This window comes from Apus apus, chromosome 3, assembly GCF_020740795.1.
Source record: "Apus apus isolate bApuApu2 chromosome 3, bApuApu2.pri.cur, whole genome shotgun sequence".
In the NCBI taxonomy this organism is placed as follows: Eukaryota; Metazoa; Chordata; class Aves; order Apodiformes; family Apodidae; genus Apus; species Apus apus.
Genome location: NC_067284.1, coordinates 85,149,834 through 85,171,667, shown reverse-complemented (window position 1 = coordinate 85,171,667; position 21,834 = coordinate 85,149,834). Strand labels below are relative to the sequence as shown.

At 39.7% G+C, this 21,834-nt stretch overlaps 1 protein-coding gene across 2 annotated transcripts in view; it reads right to left on the bottom strand.

The window, feature by feature from the left end:
- Positions 1-3,882: 3,882 nt before the first annotated feature.
- Positions 3,883-21,834, bottom strand: part of NID1 (nidogen 1) — a 50,120-nt gene continuing 32,168 nt past the window's right edge. For both annotated transcript variants that reach the window (XM_051614673.1, XM_051614674.1), the window contains 6 exons: positions 20,476-20,602; positions 15,790-15,961; positions 14,088-14,245; positions 12,840-12,963; positions 11,557-11,669; positions 3,883-10,097 (listed from right to left, as the gene is read on the bottom strand). In XM_051614673.1, coding sequence (XP_051470633.1) covers positions 9,976-10,097; positions 11,557-11,669; positions 12,840-12,963; positions 14,088-14,245; positions 15,790-15,961; positions 20,476-20,602 — 816 coding nt within the window. In that variant the 3' untranslated portion in view covers positions 3,883-9,975. The remainder of the gene's footprint in view (positions 10,098-11,556; positions 11,670-12,839; positions 12,964-14,087; positions 14,246-15,789; positions 15,962-20,475; positions 20,603-21,834) is intronic.

The window sequence follows — 21,834 nt, the reverse complement described above, 5'->3', positions numbered from 1 at the left end:
AAATCCCCTGCTGATGGTTGTAAACTCTTAATAGATGATTTGACGAGAACCTGACTTTTAATCTCCTGAGTTTGTGAATCACTATAACAACTACATTTTTGGTCTGTGATCACAGTAAGATCTTCAGTAAGAAGATTCAGTCTATTTCTCATCATAAGCATTTGAATAAACTAAAGAAAATGGATCAACACATGATTGTAATCAGATTATTTTTGATCTTCTGCCACTAGATGGTGTCCAGTTACATGAGCTGTAAACCACACCTGAATTAATCAAAAAACAACATTCAAAAGTGCTGAATGCTCACTGCTGCAGGTCTTGCTGATATTTTGGGTAAGCTATTTTCCAGGGAGATTTGGCTTTTCAAGTCTTACTTTTGATCTCTGTAAGATCTTTAAAACGGAAAAGGATGAAGTCTTTGATGTGGATTCTTGCATAAACAGAAGCAATGAACTACAGAGCACCTAACTGCAAACAAGAAAGCCTGAGCCAGGGCTGAAGTAATGCAAAATATCCTTTCCAGAACTAGGGGGGAAACAGACAGGATAAATACAAAGGGGAGTCCAGAGAACAAATATCCCCACCACTGTCCAACAGAGCAAGAAACAAATATTAATAAAGCCACCTTGCAAAAACCAAAAACCCTTCCTGTGTTTATGAAGCTTGGTATGTGATCTTTGACTTCTCATTTGAGAGCTACTGTAGAGCCATACTACTGTGAGGAAAACTGCAAGAAAAAGAAAGGTACAAGACCACTGAAGAAATGTGGGATCCATATACTGGAAAAGAACATTTTCTCCTTCACCTTTACTCCTTTTTTACCCGTATAATTAAACACAAGAACAAACGGAAAACAGTTACTGCAAAGCTCCACTCTGTTCCTAGCTCTGCTAATAAATAAGGCACCAGGGGGCCTCAGCCATTCACTAGCAAGAAAACCAGGGCACATTAACTCTTTACTTGCTGAATTCATACACTTCAAAGTCTTCATTTAGCAATGGTAAAAACAATGTCTATAAAGCAAAAGAGGAAGGAGTAATAGAAAAGGAGCATTAAAGCTTATGTACACAGAAACTTGCAGTAAAATGACTGTAAAATGTGACTTGAATTCAGTTTTATTGTTGGTGTGGCAAGTCTATGAAAGCATGGCTTCACGGTGGAAAAATAATGAAAATCCCTTACTAACAAGTGTCACAATGGGGGATGGAATGATTTAAAACTGAATTAGAGAAATAATTCGTTTCAGACCTTTTGATAAGCTCTAGTGATACATGATGAGAGGTGTTTAGAGCTGCCCATGCTGCTGTTAATGAAGGAAGTCAAGTCAGTAATGAAACTCATGACTTCAAGGTCGTTTAGCTGTAATTGAAGAGCATTCTCTCTTTCAGCTTTTCCTCAGAGTGCTACCTGCACATACAAGCACAAATTCGACCTTATTCTGTAAGAGTGTTACAAAGCAGTGTGCTCCCCACAAGCAGACTTTACTGATGTCAGTCAGATTACATAGGCTTGTAACTGCTAGCATACTTTAAACCATTTAACAGCAGGGCTGTGGAATCCAGACAATTACAAGCAGCCTAAAAAACCCCTTCTCTGATGTCCCATCTATTTTCCATTTGAGGCAGCTGCAGCGGGATGCATCTTGGAGCTCCAGGCAGCACGCCAATCCACGATACAAAGACCAAATGACTGCTCTCTTGCACAACTCTGCAAAGTCTCTCAAACCATAAAAATGGACAAATGCCTGAGGAAACTGTACTTGAAGCCTCTCCCTTTGGAATTAGTAATTTACCTAGCCACCTCAATTTTTTATTAAGAAAATGATACCTCATCTGGAGTCAACACTATGGCTAACTCTAGGATGATAAACTATACAGTTAGGTGGCTATATAACTAATGACACTATAATTAATACAGCACTTAGACTTTAAACTTGAAGTTTAAAGTTAAAACATTGTGTTATGCAACTAGATGATATACCTTGACATCAAGTATTAAATTCTGTGGCTTGCCTGAAGGCATATTGTACTCAGCTGTATTTTGACTGGACTGTCTTTTAAACTTCTCATGAGCTCATGAGATCAATGGCAACTCAAGAGTGGAACAAATGCAGAATCTGAAATACAGACAGATACAGAAAATAAGATATCTCTGACACAGCCTTCGTGACACATTATTATATTTCAGATTGCTATATTAGAATCATTATTTTGTTGGCATTCTGCCTTGTTAGTAATTTAAGTTTCAGGACTTTAATTTACATGTGTTTCACAAGATTCCCTTTCCAGTGACAGCATCAATCATTACTTCACCTCAACATAATATAAATCTTTCCATACTGATCTTCTGAGAATATTCTTAGCTTACCTCTCCCACTTTTAGCATGTATATCTTTGCAGAAAGGTCTGACTGCTGTGCTCCTCAACATCACAGGTTAAAACTACAGCCTGACAGGTAAGACTGCTGACCTGGTTGTTATGTTAATAAATTTGCTTTTAACTATGTAACATATGGAAATGCTCACCTCCCACTAGTGAGTTTGAAGGTTCTGACACCACTTTATGCCAAATATTTATAAGCAGACAGCAATTTGGCTTAGAACATCCCTTGATGCTGAACAGCACCAGCAGTTATCATTGCTCAGTGAATCACATAAAAAGAATCAGAAGCAGACACAGAAAGGGTCTTACTTGTCATGGATGTGGCATTGAGACCCTCACATCCCCTTCTGCACACTCAGTCACTGCAAGGTCCAAATTTGAGCTGGTGCACACCCAGCTCCATAACTTGATCCTCCCCAATTGCGTAGGCCTCAGCGGAACTTCAGATGAGACATTTCTTTGCTTGTCTCACACCACCCCTGGCAGGGAAGCTCCCTCTGAGAGCTCCTGCCCCTGTGTATCTAGAAGCCTTTCAGCTGCATTTTGAGAGTAAGAAGCCTTCCATGTTCATGCTAGCCCTTCTAAAGTTGCTGTTTGGTGCATTAATTGTCCTCATATATGAAGAATGAACACAGCTCTTGTATTTTCCAGGACTTCTTCCAGGGCTTTCAGTGGAAAAGGGTAGTGATGCAGCCCCTCCATGTTAGCTCAAATAATTGAAAACAGGATGAACAAATGGATAAATACCTATTTTGTGTGCTGGACTCCTACAAGATGGAAATGCAAACAGCCACGAAGAATAACATGCTTTCAGAATGACCAGAATGACACCAACCCTCCCTTGCCCCCCCACACTAAAGGTAAGCTTAGTGGAAGAAGCCAAGGTCTCTATAGACAGTTCTTAAGAACTGCATTGACTAACTGCCCACCCGAAGCATTAAAGTCAAAGCCCTGGTCAGCTACCAAGACAAATAGATTAATCTACTCAGGACTCATAAGACCATGCCTGGAATATACCTGTGTCAGCTGGGGCCCTAGGGCAAGAAAAATACTAACAAATTGGAGAAGGTCCACTGGAGAGCACTAAGATGGTTAGAGGGCTGGAGTACATGGCATATGAGGAGAGACTGAACCAACTTCTGTCTTCTGCTATATGGAGAAAGGACCTAGAGCGAAACCCTTTGCATAGATGCACAGGGAAAGGACAAGATGCAATGGTCACTAGTTGTATCAAGGGAAATTTCCATTGGACTTGAGAGCTTCAACACCCAAGTGGTTCAGTAGAGAGACACTGCCCAGGGAAGCTGTAGCATCTCCATATTAAGAAATTTCAGAAGTTGATTCGATGAGGTCCTGAGCAATCTACTCTTATATGGAAGTAGCCACAGCTTTCAGCAGGGCATTGAACTTGATACACTCCAGATGTTTCTTTCAATTTAATTTCTGTAAGAATTTTTTAAGAAGGCATATAGTTAACATAAATTTGAGAAAAAAAATAGTATCGTGTGTGGTCTTTTTATTTGCCTTTTGGAATCAAGGTTATTTGGGATCATGTGTATAAGAGCTGAGACTTTAGGAGAAAACATTATTCTTGATAAAAATCTGTTACCAATTGTACATTTATTGCTCATTAAAACAAAGTCTTAAGGAGTTTTTTCTTCATGTAAAAATATGTTAATCTTCTACTTGTGTTTCATCATTCAAGTGAAAATCAAGCTGAAAATTAAAAAATGAAAATTTCATAGTTGAAGGAACATAAATTTGTCACAGCACCCGAGAACAAAAATGAAGTTACATTTTCTTGCTTCACTAGTAATAAAATAGTGTATCAGAACAAATGTATAATTTCCAGAGGTTGTCAGACCCTAATGTCATTTCTCACAGGCAGCCAATCTAGCAGACAAACTAAGAATAAGCAGACAAATATGAGTACTGCCAACTTGTACTTGAAAACCTTGGATGCCAGGGAACACCCAGTGAGGACTTTCATAAGGAGCACATAAATGTGTGGCATCTCCTCTGAGAGAAGCAATTTTCTCCTCTCTGTCTTAATCAATGGCTAACATTTAAAACATCTTTAAGTCTAGAGTCCAGATTCTCAAGTTCAAAAAAATTAGTTAAGTCTACCAGATAGAGTGTAAGTCACAGACAGCTAGGGTAAAGCATGTTGCCTAGGGCTGTCTCAGGAAGGAGGGAAGTCATGCTGAGCAGCATGGCTTCCCTCTGCTAGGAGGCTGGATGGACTATACTATTACTCTCTCCTGGCTTGTCTGCTTAAGTTTCTTATCCTCATATAGCAGGGAAGAGGGGTGGGAAGCCCAAAACCTGCGCTCTTGGGTTTTGTCCTCAAACAGAATAGGATCTGGGATCCCACAGCTTATCCCACAGCTTATCCCACAGTGCCTGAATAAAGTGCTGTGGTGAGTGGGATGTTCTGATTTCAGTAGGAAAAGACTGGAAGGGTTTCCAAAATCCACTATAACTCAACAACTCTGAATCTTGGTTTCCTTCACCCTACCCCCAGCAGCACACTGCTGAACTAACCAAAGAGCCCAAAAGGACCGTACTACAACCATCATGCTAATTGCTCCCCCCAGCTCCCAAACTTCTTGCGCATCTGCATCCACTGTCATCTTCTTCCTCTTCATTTGCCTTCTACCACAATTCCCCTTTCTCCATAAGCTTACACTCAGCTCCTGGGAAGACTTCCACTGTCATCCCCAATGCTGCTGTACAAGTTTAGTGGATCATATCCACAGCCATCACTGGGCATGCCCCACCAACATCTGTACAGCAAGCCACTTTCCTCATCTTGCAGGTCCTGCACTACACAGCTCCTCTCTGGGCTTCCTGTGTGTTCTAGACACCCCACTGGGTAGGAAACATTGCCTGCCCAGGGCGAGTAACACCACCACAAACTGAATGGACTTTGGTGAGTATTTCAGACAAAGAAGCCAAAGGCTGAAATACACAATCCCTGCTACTTGTGGGAATGGCATTCTGTCTCCATTCATCAACTCCAGAATCCTTCTGGAAACAAAAGAAGAGCATTAAGTTATTACAGCCCCATCTGCTTTGCCACAAAGCAGCAGGGAAGCCCACTCACTGCATTCCTGAGCCTTTTGTTAGTCAAGCAAAGCTCCAGAATCATCATTATGTACATTTGCAGGACACAATATACTGATCTTTCATCTATTTTACTGACACACTGTCCTAAATTTATAAATAAGATAAAGGACAGATTTGAAGTGGAGTAGAACTTAAACAAAGGAGATGATTCAACCACTTAACCAACTGCTGCCAGATGCCCCAGCTGGGGACTTGAGTTCTGGAGGTAATATTTAGTTCCTAAAGACAGGCCAGGCAGGGGGCTTCTCATAACTGCAGTCTCTATAGCCATACGTGCTTCACAACCTGCTTTTTTTTCTGCAGCAGCATCTCCAAGCAATACACTATGAAACACTGCACAAAAACCAGTTTGCATTTAACCATAGGTTAAACTGATGGATTGTGACACTGCCATATAGGGGCCATTATCCTCTAGTAATCATCTGTCATTCTCAATTAGATGCCTGCAAGTTAAAAATCTGTGCAATTGGATAACTGCAGAGTAAGCAGTTTGCCAACTTGGAACAACACTGGACAGGATGCTGGGTTTCAGAAAGCCACACTGGATTTTCACCATGAGGAGAGAGTTCTTTACATGTTAAATATTGAGTAAAGTCGAGGTTTTCAAACACCCTTCAGAAGGAAAGGTGCCTGGACCACCTCATTAAGTCACCAGGAAGCCAGTACTACTTTCAGCAGGTTTCCCTTTTTGGAAACATCATTGATAAACATCAGTAATGGTCTTACAATGAAATATTTTTGCATGTGCTGGAAGATGTGAATAGAAGCATTTAAGAAAACAGCTTCCCTCTGAATAGATCTAGGTAGTATTTTGTCTTTTTTTAATTGTTGAAATAATTGTTATTCTTTCCTGGAAAACCTGGGAATCTATTTTGGTAGCAGAAAGGGCAATCTGTAGTTACACTGACACTTTTCTTCAACCACCACAGCACCAGACACTGATATTATTACCAGTCCTAACCTACTATAATAATTCTTTAAAATTGTTAATAATTAAATAAAACACATGCCATTTTACACCTCTTTTTAAAACCAAAACACAATGTAAAAATTTATCTGAAATGTACTTGCTCCTAAGCAAGACTACAACAGTCAGACACTAATAAGCAACAGTCAGGAAAAAGACTGGGCAGATGAATTAGACCCAGGTCAGCATAAGAAAATCCTATGTTATAAAAATATGTCATTAACATATAGAGTCAGAGGAAGTAAACAGAAAATTCACATTTTTGTCATTCAAAATTCTTGTGAACATTTAACTGAAAAAATGATAGGTACAAGATAGACACCCTGAAATGGCTAATGCCAAACCTTATCAAAGGATGAGATTCTGACCAGACTGATTAAAATATGGAACTCAGCACCACAGTTCATTTTAGAGGACAAAGATTTAGCAGACTCCATGAGGAATCAAACATGTATAGGAATAAAGAATTCTGGAGTGTCAGGAAGCGGAGCACACTCCTACCACTGGCAGCTTAACTGGCTGTTCAAGTCCAGCCAGTCAACAGAAGGTATGAAGAAATCTTGAAGGAACTTCAGCAGAGAGTCATCCTTAAACAGCTCTGCTGGAGGGCCTCAGTGAAGGCAACTCTCTTTTCCTTCAAGGCTGCTCTAAAGCTGAAGCTCTCACCCTGGTCCTTGCCTGAGCTGTGCCACAGCCATGCAACCCATTGGCCCAGATCCTGGACAACTTCCCAGCTTGACCACAGGCCTGCCTCACCACTATGAACTTGCCTGGCAACCACTGATCCCAGTCACTGCACATAGACCTGATCCTGACCTCAACCTAACTTCCGAACTTGACTTTGGACCTACCCTGTCAGTACACATTTGTGTGGCGATCTGGCCCCCGGTCTGAACCTGACTGATCTCCCTCCCTTGGGGGATGGTGGGACTGGTCCCTTGCTGGTGAAGCCACATCTATACTGCTGGCACAGATCTGCTGAAGCTTCCCCTAATCTAGTGCTAGCTACTGTCAGATATGATACCAGAGTTAACAGAGAATCATTCAGGCTAAAAACTCAGTCCATAGCAATGTAATTTCTCTCTTTGTCCTACAGACTACATAGAAGTTCACACATTAACACTAGAAGTTCTGCTGAGGTATATTTTCCAAATACAGTATTTGGTCCAAATACAAAGCAGGCAATCATCAATTTTAAACAATCAGAATTTAAAAAAAAAAACAAAGCTTACAATAAAGAATTAATTAAAGGCCCAAATCTCTCCAATTCCATGTGGATTCCCCAGAATGGATCAACACCAAAGTCCTCCTGTAACTCCACACACCACCCTTTAGATCCCAGTAGCTCTCCTTGTTGCCCCACTGGCCACCTTTCCAATGGCTCACTTGGTTTTCCATCTACATAGTGCTACTGAACCTTTTGCCACCCTCCCCTGAGGCACTGACATGCTGTAGCTGTAAAAGCTAAGGAGCTTAACTTGCCCTTGCTTCCGCAACGTCCCTGGTGCCACACACAGACTGCTTGCTGTGGCACCAGGCGGCAAAGCAGCCCATCACCTAGAAACTCAGCACCAGGGTATCTCTGAGCAGAGGGACAAATTCTGTCCCCTATTTAATCTAGTCCTGGCCCTATATTTCCACTAACATAGAAGTCTGAAGTACGGTAAAACTGAATTATGCTTACTTGACAAAGTTTAGCTAGAGTTGGCAACCAGTAAAAAAGATTTGAGACACCAATATCACTTCCTTCTGCAGGCATGACTTTCTTTTTTTATAGAAAATAAAAACCAAAATTTTTATTGACTGTACTGTAGATACCTGTACAGAGTGTAAACTTTAATATTCCACCAGATACGTGAATAATTCTGGAGAGTTATTAAGCACCTTCATTTCAACACATTTTTTATATTTACAGTAAGACATACCTGATTAAGTGTACGAATAAAATGAACTAGAAGTTATAAAAAGTTATACAAAAAATCTTTAAAATGTTTATATACTTTGCTATTTTATGATAAATACAGAATTAAAGAGGAAGATGTCACACAGTTAAGACTCAGAATTGGCTCTGTTTAGAACTGTTACTGTTGTGTCTGAAGAGGGAGATGGGAAATGGGGGCACTAGCTTACTGCTCTGATCACAACATTGTGAACTGCGCTCTGGCAGAAGCCTCACAAGCCCTGTTTTGTTCTGCAGCTGCAGGTTGGCTTGCGAGTAAGCTTCCTTCCCAACACACAGTGTGGAAGCCAGTCTTCACTCCCAGATTTGTACTGCTAATTTGACACAAGGATATGCATTTTAATTTTCCCTCCCTGTTCCAGACTTACTGGCGATGATGAAAACATCAGCTTTGCTTGTTGATGTTGCACACCTTTTTGCTGTTACTGAACATGGGCACAAAAATGGGGCAGCAGTAGCTTTTTTTTTTTAAGCACCAAGACACAGCTCACCTTTCTGGAAACCAGATTTTTAACTGCCATGGTTTCTCATGGTCTACAAAAAGGCATGGCATGATTTGCTAAAGAAGAAAGTCTGCTAGGATAGAATTTGAAGACCACTTTCAGGTTCATGGAATCAAACCTAGAAATATTATTTTTAAAGCTCTCAGAAAACAAATGTGACTGCATGCCTCTTTAAAGACAAACACCTTCAAATGAATCAACAACCACTCTTCAATGAACTATCAGCAGTTAAAATCTATATCTAAGGTTTGTTTAGTGGATTTTAAGAAACTAATCAGGAATCCACCTCAGACAGAAGAAAATAAATCTCTTAAAATCCAACAAAAACTTCAAATACATCCACTAAGCAATGCTGATTATTTATAAACAATCATGTGTTGTGGGAAAGGATCACATGAGCTAGAGTGAGAACTACCCTCACAGCACATAGATTAAGTATTTCTGTGATACAAGAGTCAAAAGTTGAGATTCAAGTTTTGGAAATGGAGGGACTAGTAGCGGAAAGGAATGCAGCTAGGCATTAAATCTTTCGTATTGCTTTGTGTTCCTACTCCCATCTGTTAATCTTTGGGACTTCCTTGTTGCTTCTTAGCTAGAGATATGGCCCAGTCACCTATGTGATAGGCTGAGCATGCCACTTGCAGATAACTGCTGCATACTTGGAGATACAACCCAGTCTCAGGATTCGAGTCGTGCCATCTGCTTTACTCTGTTCCCTATTTGTTACTTCAAATTTGCCAAGAGACACATCCTCTTAGCCCAGCACAGATGCAACTAAGACCTCCAATATCTACCTTTAAAAGCAAGGAGATGACATTACAAGGAACAAAATGCGGTTGGACCCAACTGGGTCTGTTCTGTCTTGTCTAACGGCTAAAAACAGGCACTGCCTGTGTGTGTGTCTGCATATGTGCATTGCGGCTTGATGTCAGCAGCATGGAGCACTTATCTTTAGGGCCTGATTGTGTTGATAGGACTGAATTGTTTACAGCACATTTCCAAAGGTGTCTGCTGCTCTAAAGCTTATTTTAATGCTCAGTTTCTTTCTATACAATCCACTCCAACTGTGTTGTCAGGGCAGCGGCAAGAACGGCCTCCAGGAGTAGCCAAGCAGAGGTGAGTACAACCACCATTATTCACTGTACAGTAGTTGTGTCCTGGAAAACAACAGAGATGTAAAATGTTAAAGAAAAACAAAAGCAAAACCACAATAAAATCCTAAACACATAGGTACAAAAGAAGTGCAGATTCCATGACTGCACTAGAGAAACAAGTCATAACAAGATTGAGAGTGAAGCAAATCTATGCTCTGGGGAGATGAGAGTCATCATATCCCTTGTGTCAGATTCTGATATTGACCTCAAAGAAAGATCAAGATATTGGGGCAGAGCAGGAGAGGAAACATAAAAGAACTGGGCTACTCCTGAAACGCCCTTCATATATTCACCAAGTGGTCACAGACACCAGAATGTGGCAAAAATGCCACATGTGAGGGCAAATTCCAAAACGCTACTTCATCCCCAGGTACCACCCACTACAAAAACACAGAGGAATGACCCATGAAAATGCAAAAATTGAGTGGGGAGGTGTATACTAATGTTGAAAGGTAAAATGAAAGAGAAGACAGTGTCAGAAGCAGTGGATCTGAGGGGACAGACATCTGTTCCAAGAGAAACACTTGAAACAGACATATTAAGAGAAAAAAAAATACATATATATATATACCAAGGTTCTGGATATTATAAAAATAAGCATTTGATTAGAGCACACAACCTGTTTTACACTGCCTACCAAAATGGAACTGTGAATTAACTAGTAATAACAACATAACTTATGTCTTATGACATCATGATTCTATGCTTCTTAAGCTCTTAACCAAGCACTCAATTATATGATGTTTTTTACTAATATGTTTAATAATTTGAAGATAAATTAACTTATGGGTTTATTAGGCCTAAAGTAAAAACACCACAACTCCAATAATTCCAGCCACACTGTAATAATAAAGAAGTGAACTTTTCTCTCAACTGTGATTTGCTAAGAACAACACAACTGAACAATGATATTGCTTTCCAAAGAACAAATTGTTATTCCAAGGGTATCAACTTTCTCTCTTCTAGGCAATACTTAACATTCAACAGAGCAGAAAGACCAGACCAGCCACTCTACCACCTGCTGTTTTCTGAACATTCCCTTTTTAAAAACACTGGATCTCATTAAGGACATCTGGAAGACCATGATATTTCTGTAGTTTAAACTTGCAAATAAGTACATAAGGCCCTAGCCTTATCTAGCATTCAGTTAAGACAAGACAACAAATCAGCTTTTGCCAGATAAAATCCTCATCTTCATCATACACTTGACCTTTTGTAAAGAAGGGAACACACCCCTTCTTCCCTCCCTGTGCTGGCTTCATATGGCAATGACAACCACTGCTTTTATGAAAAAAATATTAGGTGGTTTTTAATTTCTTAGCAAACAGAAATCTAAGCACCAACTAGTTCTTCACTAACTACCTAGATCCAACTGACAGATTGTCAGTGGGAGTGCCTACTAAGTTCATTTATAGCCTGAGGTGTTGCACAGCTGTAACAACTTGATTATAAACTGGATTACCTCCTGGGCACTGAGCGAAGGCTGTAGTGATTCCATAGAGACGGGAGCGCTTGTGAGGCTGGAAGTTATCCTTTTCCATGGAAATCGTGCGATCCACTGCTACAACAGCATCCCTGCCACATGCAAAAGAGCATATACAGAAGCTACATGAAGGTGGAAGTACAGGGGAAAACAAAAAGACAAACAAACCAAAAAAATGGGTAAGAAATCTCAACTTGCTTCTTTTTTTACAATTAGGAAGCGATGCCAGAAGCAAAATCCTCCAAGGCATCATCTTTCCTGGACAACTCAAATATGTCATAACCTTCATTCTAGGCAGCTAAAAATTTAACAGGGAGACACCTTACTAATTTTGAAGGCACTTCCAACACAGAACAATGTCCCTCTACAGGAATGGATCTGTTAGTAGCATTGATGCATTCACCATATTCTACCCCTCTGACATTTGCTGTGGTGTAGTTGACATTGCACCTACTATGCATAATGATCATGGACAATGTTGTATTTCAGGTGGAGCCTGATATCTGGAAGGAATACAGTTAGTCATAAGCAATCTTTTCTTCCTAAAAATAAAATGGCAGTCAACTGAGAGACCTGTAACACACTGTTTCCCATTTATACAAGCCTGTTCTAGAATAGCATTTCCCAGCTTTTAGGTTCTGACTTGGAAATCCTTCAGCATATTAATAATTCTTCCTGCTACAACTGATGGAGTTATTTGTGTGAGAGTTTGCAGATAGAGCCCACACAACCATTTATGTCAGCAGAAAAGAAACATTTTAAAAAGCACAGGCTAGATTTTTTTTTTCTGGAAAAATATAATAAACTGTAAAGTCTCAATCATATGTCAATACTTCAGATCACTTGCAACAAAGGAAGTGTCAGGAAGACAGCACAGGTATTTTTCTACTTATTTCTGGTTGTACATCCAGATAACACAAGGCATAAAAAATGATGAGTGATTAATTTCTGTCCTCTACAATGCAGCAAGTACTGCCATAAGGGAAACATGTTAGCTCCCACTCCTTTCCCAAAAATGCTCTGTGTTCAAATAATTTTCTTAGAGGACAAATCACTATGCTAAAAATGAAAACTCAGTTAACTGGCAACATTAATAGGTCAACCCTACAGACCCATTCAGCCCTGCAACAGCTATTGCCAGGAAAGCAAAAAAACCAGGAATGTGTGAGAGGTCAGACATGAGAAAGCAGTATATACTTCAGCTTCTACCAGAGAGAAGAACAGATGAAAGCGCTCCATAATTTCTTTGGCAGATAACATACCTTCTCCAGTCTGTGTAGTATAAATTCTTCCCATAGCTTGTAACACTAAAAGGATACTGAATTCCTTCAACGATCTTTCGTCGACCAAACTGATTAGGGTTCATGCATTCCAGCCTCTTGGTACCTGGGTGTAGTGAAACAATTCAGCCTTTGAATCAGAGCAAGAGAGCTCTCAGGAGGGATGAAGGTCACGCGTAAGCATGCAAGCATGAACAGGGTAAAACTTTCTGGAAGTCTTTCAGCATGCCTGCCAATCCAAAGCCCTCCCCCAGGTCACATCTCTGCGTGTGCCAAAGATTGGATAGAAAAGTGCTTTGATGCTAATGCTAATCAGCACACCACCTAACTCACAGGAACACAGATGTCTAGTGCAGCCATGGCCATTGCTCACAAGCTGATATTACTGCTATAGATACCAACATCCTCAAGCTGGTACGGAAGCTGACAGATAGTCTCCTCCATTCTGGAGGGAAACTTCAAGCACTAATGAGTTCTACTTCCCCTAGAAGGCATTTTTGCAAAGAGAGGAAGAGAGAAAAAGGAAAGAAAGGTAGCACAAGGAGATGTGATTTGAAGGTTGGAGAAGGTATTTTACAGTGAAAAAGAGAGTTAGATCTTTGTAGTTTATCAAAAGCTTGGAAGGTGATTTGAAGAGTAAAAGCACCTCCACAGGAGGAGATCTCTGGCAGAGTCTACAGGGAGAAAGACAGCAAGATAAGAAAGAAAAAAGTTCAAAGATTAAAAGCATACTTTTTTTTTTTACTTACAAGACACTAGCACAAAACTAACAATTGGGTGGTGGGAGAACCTTCACCTCTTGATTTTTAATTCTAGTGTGAATTCTTTTGCAAGACTTGCGTCAGTCAAATATAAGCCAGACTTTGCCTAAGGTTACAGGTCTTGGAACATGAGTGCCAGGACGACATTCTGTGGGGTCAGACTAGGTGAATCAGTGTTTTCTCTTCATCTTAAACTCACAATTTCTTCTACAAAGGCCTAAGCATAACTTAAAGAGCTAGCCACAAACAAGATACAAAGATATAACCTATTGCATTCCTAGGAAGTTTTGTGATCAGAAATGTGAATGCTACAGTGGTAGTAACAATGACTAAATCAAGAGATTATTAAAGGCATGAAGTCGAAGATGCATCTTAAAGAGCTATAAACATTAATTGGCTGCACAGAACTACAGGATTGCACATATTTATTCCACTACTATTATGAAGAAAGAGTTTAGCACCTCTTTACCTGCATCTACCCAGCAAAGCATTGAGGAATAAGGATCAAATGTCAGTCCATTTGGTAACCCCAGATCATCTTTAACAAGAATTCTTCTGTTTGTGCCATCCATGTATGAGGTTTCAATTTTAGGAGCTTCTCTGTTCCAGTCAGTCCAGTACAAGTTTCTTAAAAGGAAGAAAAAGACAAGAACTAAGACAGTGACTAATCTGAAAAGACTGTTGCAATCAAAGAAAATGCTAAGGACAAAAAAGTAACACACATACCCTAAATCTTAACAGTTGGACTCAATAGTAAAGATGTACCAAATGTTGTACTTCCATTAAAAACAAAGAGCAAGCACATACATGAGAAGAAATGCTTTCTCTACATTGTTTAGGGTAGGTGCAAGATGCCAGGCAAAAAGACCTCTATTTAAACAGTTCTGAGGAGCATTAAAAATGTACATCTACAATTCTCATCATGTCTACTTAGGCTGAGCAGCAGAAGCATTTGGTGTACATTTGTGGGATTCATTCAAAACTACATTTTTCTTTTCAGTGCACCAAGTAAGCAACATACAACGGAATCAGAGTAGCTTATGGTCAGGGGAGAACCTCAGAGAGGGCCATTAATTCACAGATACTTCATTATTAATTGTCATTTGTCAGTAGTGTGTTTTCACACACACACACACAATGTAGTAGGAGACAGATGTCCGTGCTGCTTGACCTGAACTGAGAGCTCTACTTCATCCGTGAAGTTCTGCACAGAACAGTCTGATTGCACTTGTGCCTCTCCCCTTCTCTCACACCACGAAGTGTAATCATTTTTTCCTATTATGCTGTCACTTAATGTATAACCACAAATGTTTTTAATCCAACTCTTGTGTGACTACTATGTAAAAGTTTATTTTATACTAAGGGAATGAGAGAAGTCAATAGCACTACTTTTTAACTTAATTTTGTATCACTCCAATTTGCAAGTTCAGACATTGAACAAACAGGCAGTACTACCATGGACTCTGTATCAGTTTTAATTTTCCCTGTATTTCTTCCAATATCCAGAGAGAAAAAATGTCAACAGATCAGAGACTACATAAAAGTATGTATACACTTCTTTTTTTGCATAATTTAAAAACATATACACATTCCTACTGACATTCTGCTTGGCTATTTCTTTTACAGGCTTGATTTTTAAAGTATGTAGTTATCTGCATCTTCAAATAGAAGCCTAATAGGACCTTCTTAGGCCACTGAATGATAGAAGTGAAAATTATTACAGAAGACACACCATGGGAATTTTCAATGAAGGAACACTCTACAGTAATAAGGGCTGGCATGATGGAAATGAAAATATAACATTGCTTAATCTAGTATTTTAGACCAGTAATCTTGAAAATAAATAAATAAATAAATTTAGGTAAGGGCAATGCTTGTCATCCTGCAAACAATGTACTAAAAGCAAGCTACAAATAAGTATCTGACAAACCACTCAACATAGTATTACCCAGCAGACATTTTAGAAGTTTTATTTCTCATGTACCATTCGGACACAGGACACAAGTAGACTGTTCTGTTTCTGTTTGTTAGTTGTTTTAGGAAAAGACAGTCCTATTATTGTCTGCAGACAGCCTAAAAACTTGGACTCAGAGTATACACTCACGTTAGAAAAAAAAATATGAATGAATGAAATCATGCTTTGCACATATGTCTTGAAAACACATCCATACCCTCTCACAGGATCTGCAACAATCGCCCTGGGGTTCACCAAGCCAGTGTCAAAGAGGATGCGACGCTGGCGCCCATCCAGCCTCGCCACTTCTATTCTATCCAGTTGAGAGTCAGTCCAGAAGATGTTGCGACCTAGATGGTCTACAGCTATCCCTTCAGGGCTTCCCAAGTCTGCAGAAGAACGGAGAAAACATGCCTAAGTGTTATATTTATTCCTAATACATGTCAGCCTCATAAGCTTAACTTTTAACTGAGTTTTCTTCAGTTTTCTGGCTGTGCTCCAACAAAAGCCACTTCATGTCAGTTGGAAGAGGAATACACATTTTGCTTTATGAAGTTTAAATACACAGAACTTTCATATATATATAAAGTGACAATTCCTATGAAGAACCAACTCATCATGCATGCAAGCTTTACTTGAGGGGTTGACAAGAAAGGAGCTGATAACAGAGAAATAAACAGTACAGATTATCAGAATCTTATTCTACCACTCCCTAGGAGGTCAAGATCTAGAATGGATTTTAAAATACTCAATATTTCTCCTTCTTTTGTACTGGCATATGTGGCATCCCTCTGAAAACTGGATTTATGCTAAGTTTAGCCACTGAAGTATTTAAAGACAATCAAGCTCCAAAGCACTAGAGATAATAACATCAGCTAACTGATGGAATTTAAATCCAGTTCTTTGTTTTTGCAGAGCAATGATTTTTGGAACATGTTTCAGTACTGTATGTGCACAGTTTTTCTAGGACAGTTAGATGTTCCAAAAGCAACAGGAAATAGCAGATAATGACCCTACTCCTTTAGCATTAGCATTTTCTAACACAGATGAAGGATGCAGAAGAAATATATAGCACTCCAAGGTTTAACTCAGCCATCATGAAAAACTGCTCTATACTTTTCAAGGTTCATACATCCACTGAAGAAGATCAGGCAGGCTGTGTGGGATGTAATGAAGCCAACGACAGGTATACATCAAATATAGTCCAACTTCAGTTCCACAGGAAACAGAAAGAATCGTATGCAATCTCTCCCCAGAAGAGGCAAAGTAACCCTTCATACCAGCTATATGTTGAAAAAAACCCAACACCTTTCAAATGCAGATCCACACAACATGTAAATATCCAAGAATGATGGAATGTGCCCATCAGCCTTCTATTAATTGTCAAGTTTATTTATTGACAGCCATTAAACAAAGAGTATGTGACAAAAACACCTTTCTGGAGAGAAGGCATTTAGTCCAAAACACTGTAGAGCTGTCTAAAATTTGCTACTGTGACTTCATTATGAATAGTGGTTGCTCAATAGCCTTAACAGCCTCTGCTCTTACCACACTTAACCTGGACACATGACTTTATTGCTGAAGAGGTGGAAAAGAACCAATAAGACATATTTCACCACTTCTGACTCACAACTCATGCACAGGAGGCCCAAGAAAGTAAATGTGAATCAGTTATCTCTTTACACTTCCCAAGGGCACTTGGGCATACTTTAACTTAGTTACACTGACTTCACTTTACTACTTGTATTTCTTCAAGTGCCTTAGTGGAGTTAAACCTGTCATCTGCAAGAAACCACCTCACATTTACCTCAGACCCTCAAATGTTCCTATTACTTTTCTTGCTACTAGCAGAGGCTGCTGAGAGTGGCATCATTTTGAGGTGATGGTGGTGACAAGCCCCAGTCTCTGGGATCACTGACTAAATCCTAGTGGAGAAGCTCCCAGCCTCTTTTAGGAAACAGAAGAGGCTAGCAGGCAGAAGATCTGCTGCCACTGATTCTCAGGAGCCCCTGTTCCCTGACTAGTTTCCTTGCTTCAGCTATGTGCCAGATTTAAGGAAATCTGAAGTAAGTTTCTTTCCTGTCTGGTTGACAATGAGCCAGAAAAAACTGTCCCCCATGGAGGGGCAAGGGAATATATAGGCTTCATGTATCACTAGTTTTTCCAGAGGCACAAATGTGCCTCCTACACTGTCATCAGGCTTGATACAGTCACAGGCCGTGTCCCTGGGGACAGGCTTGTACAGACATGTATGGCTGATACGACTTAAGCAATTACAACAAAGAGGAAAGCTCTCCTTCCCAGCCTGTCTCCACAGCTGCAGAGATCAGAAAGCCTCCACAGCTTCTACAGCTGTGGGGACAGATAAGAACTGGATAGCACTCCACAATAAAACATGTTTCTGCAAAGCAAAACAACTTGGAGCACAAGAGCTTCAGCAAACGAAAAAGTAGTGCATTCTGTGAAAATACATGTGAACTGAAGAAAGCAGCTGCAGCTCACAGGAGGAAAAAAGCAAAGGTCAAAACAAAACTAAGAATTCTCATGAGTCTCCTGAGAGGGAGGCATTTTCCTATTTCCTGAAATTTTAAAGCTTCAGTTTTGGCCAGCAAAGGAAATATCAATTTGAATTCTGAATATTCAACTTTCTTTTCTTCTCATCGAAGAACAAGTTAACATACAGAAAGTAAAGTGCAGCATCACTCAACATCTCTTCAGGAATGGCATTCACTTCCTATGCAAACAACAGGACAACATAAATAATGAGATGCTTTTACAAATCCACATATCTTTTGTAGCAGATAAAAACCATAAGGTTTCCCTGTGGTGTTGAAGCATCTTGAATTACCTAAAATAATCACATTTAGTTGAGAGTCTTCAAAAATATTTCTAAAATACTGTATACACTGCAAGATTTTTAATGCACACACACTCTGATTAGACAGACTAATTCATATGCATATAAAATTTTTAGCATTAGTCATTTGCCTTTAAACTTCAAGCGCAGAATCTGAGAAAATGATTCAATAGTGGAAACCAGAAATCCTTTCCCCACATAATTTTTATTTTTACAAGCATATGCTTGCACTACAGGCTGAAGTCTCTTTCAGTTTAAATATGTTGGGATGTCAAAGAAGTCTGATAAATATCTCAGATATCAAGCTGTAGAGAAATATGAGGCTCTAGAATTGGTGTAATGGTTGGGGATGGCCTTACGATCTTCCTTTTTGCTTCCCAGGACAACAGTAAGATCCCAGCCATCCCCATCTCTCTGCTGCCTGTAAGAACCTGAATGGCAAACCTGAAACCTGGCTAATCTGAAAAATAAACTCCAGATAGAGATACTCCACACATCCAAAGGGCAACCTCATCCAGTATCTTGACTTCACAAGTGTTCTAGGATCCTGAGGACATCAGAGTTCAAAAAGTGCCTCCAGCTATTTCAGTTGTTTTTTTCATGCCTCCACATTCACTCATTCACTTTGTTCTCCAAACCTATCTTCCTCTTAACCCTTTCCATTTAAAAACAGTTTCATATTTAAGATGCATGGGCTTATACTTACCCTTTTAATGAAAATGAACACAGGCTGCAGTGAGCAGCAGAGTCCTGGGGAAAACAGTTTAAGAACAGCACATAAACTGCAAAAGCACTAACCAAACACATAACCAAATCACAGCTAGCCAGTGGATTAACTACCTTGCTTACCAGAACAAAAATCACAAGTGACACACCCAGATGATATTCCATGTGAAAACATAAATGCAAGTCTTCAGTCAGCTTTAGTTTTGATTGTTTTCAATATCCATTCAACAGCAAACTGACAACCCATCATCCCCTTTTGAGATCATAAATATATTGAACACCTATGGGTCTACCCCTGCACATGACTCAGGTTTTAATTATAAATTTTCTTCTTCACATATTTACATCTTGTAGCCATTGCATCACTGTAAGCATGAATAACACCTATCTACAGTAGTCTGAGCTTAGCCTACCTATGTGTTCCATTCCTCATGGCCAGAATCATGGGCCCTTTTCAGGAAGGATGCTGGACCACTCTTTCTGATCAGTATGGTTCACATGACTATAAAAGAGGTGGGCTACACAGAGGCTGCCAGGCTGGGCACAGCATAGCACAGCCAATCTTCAACACAGTAAAGTGAGGTCTTGAGCATGCTTTAAAAATCCAGGATGTCATGACCTGGGGATTTTCCCTGAGACTAATAGCTGTGCTGCCTCCCTAAAGCAGCAGCCCTAAGGATATCACCCAGAAGCAGTGAGTAGTAAAAGCCTCAAGCCTACTTTAAGATTCCTCCCCAGAAGTGACAAAGCATCCAAAGGAGGGTTTTCATTTGCTTTGTTAGACACAGTAAAAATATAAGCACAGCTTGGGACTGTAGTTGGGTACAGAAATCCTCCAGGCTGTGAGAAGCCGATACTGTTCAAAGCCCAGACTGTGAGGTTCTGAACCCTGCACCCACTACTGCCCCGAGATATGCTTTAAAATCATCACAGCAGCTTAATTCATCTTTCAAATCAGCCTTCAAACAAAATGACCCTTGGGATGTTCAATGGTTAGACAGAGACAGTATCCTGCAACTGCAGGGAAGGACACAAACATCTCCCTGATGTGCTGCTCCCGCTTTTGGCCTTGAACTTAGCTTATTTAAAGACAACCAACTTCTTGCCTATCTTAGCAGGGGAAAGGCAGTGAAAGGCTACTGCACAGGGAGTAGATCTTCATTCATTTTATGTTATCCAGACTTTTTGGTTATTGTTTATCCAAATAGCACCAACTTGTAATGCTAAAGCTCAGGCGACACCTGGAAGTATGTATTACTAAATTCAAGTCTATAATGCCATTCCTGGGGAGTAGCAAGAAAAAGAATGTTTTTCTGTTACCTGTTTTGATGATGGTCGTTGGCTCCCCACCATGCAGGCTGGCCCTGCTGATCGAAGGGCCACTGATGTCTGTCCAATAAACCATTTTGTCTGTGCAATCATAAGCAACTCCAATAACAACTTTGTCCTGTTGGTCAACAAGCAAATTCCATTAGCTTATGCTAAACAACAATTTTTTGCCAGCAGCACTAGCTTATGTATCTAAGCCTCAAGACTGGAAAAACAGAATTATGGAGGAAAGGTGGGAGATGGGGGGGTCAGGCAAAGAAAAAGATTGGGTGTCAGTCATTGTAGAATAGCTTAGAAAAATTATTTAAAATATGAGTCCCTTTTAACTTGCAGACACTGTTTACAATTACCTTATTTCAAAGCAGCACTATAGATACTACTGAACATCTTGTCTCACTTCGATAACTTCACCTGCATATCCACTAAAGAAAGTTGATGTTATTTTACTGTGTTATTTCTCATGTGCTTTTTTCCCCTCATTCTTTCCCTTCAAGGAGGAATAATTGCTCTTATCAAATTTACCCTGTGTTCTGTCTACTCATCAACCCATGCATGATGGCTGCATTTCAAAGTGCTATATAGCATCAAAAAAGTTCTAGCAAAGTAAGTTTTTGAAATACAAATAGCTTAAATGCTCAAAAAATAATTCTGCTGGAAAGAATATGCTCAGAAACTAGGAACATGTACATGCAATTTTCCAGGCAGGAGAAGATAGGATTAGAGTTTGAGTTTAGAGTTTATACTCTTCCCTCCAGGCAAACAAAAGAGAGTTTCAGAGTAAAACCGTAATTTCACGTGGATTCCCAGATCTATTGCCTTTGCTGCTTTTGTAACTTGCAACTTAGAAAGGCTCACCAGCATACATTAATGTTGTAGGTTACAAAACAACCTGAACACCTCTACACTGCTCAACTCTGTCCCTTCACAAATACACAACACTGAGAAAACACAAGCAGAGACAATACTATTAGTAGAGACTGAAAGTTTCATTTTAACAGAAAGTTTTAATAAAGAGTTGCCTCTTATCTCTTGGAAAATCTTCCCTGAAGATACAATCTTAGCTGACAAGGATTTAGAATCACATCTCAGTATCAGCCTACCTACCCCATTTTGCACACAGTATTTTAGTTTATTTTTATGTTATTGCAGCAGAACTTTAGACAAGAGACAAAAGTTTGATTTTGTCCTTACATTACAGCACAGTTTGTGGTGCTATTTCCTTACCAAACTGAATCTGTGGAATTTAATAAGTATTTGGTCTCCTAAATATTCACAGTAATGTAAAAAAGAGGCCAGCACGCTACCTGGTATTATTATCTATTACAAATACAGTAACACTGGAATGAAAAC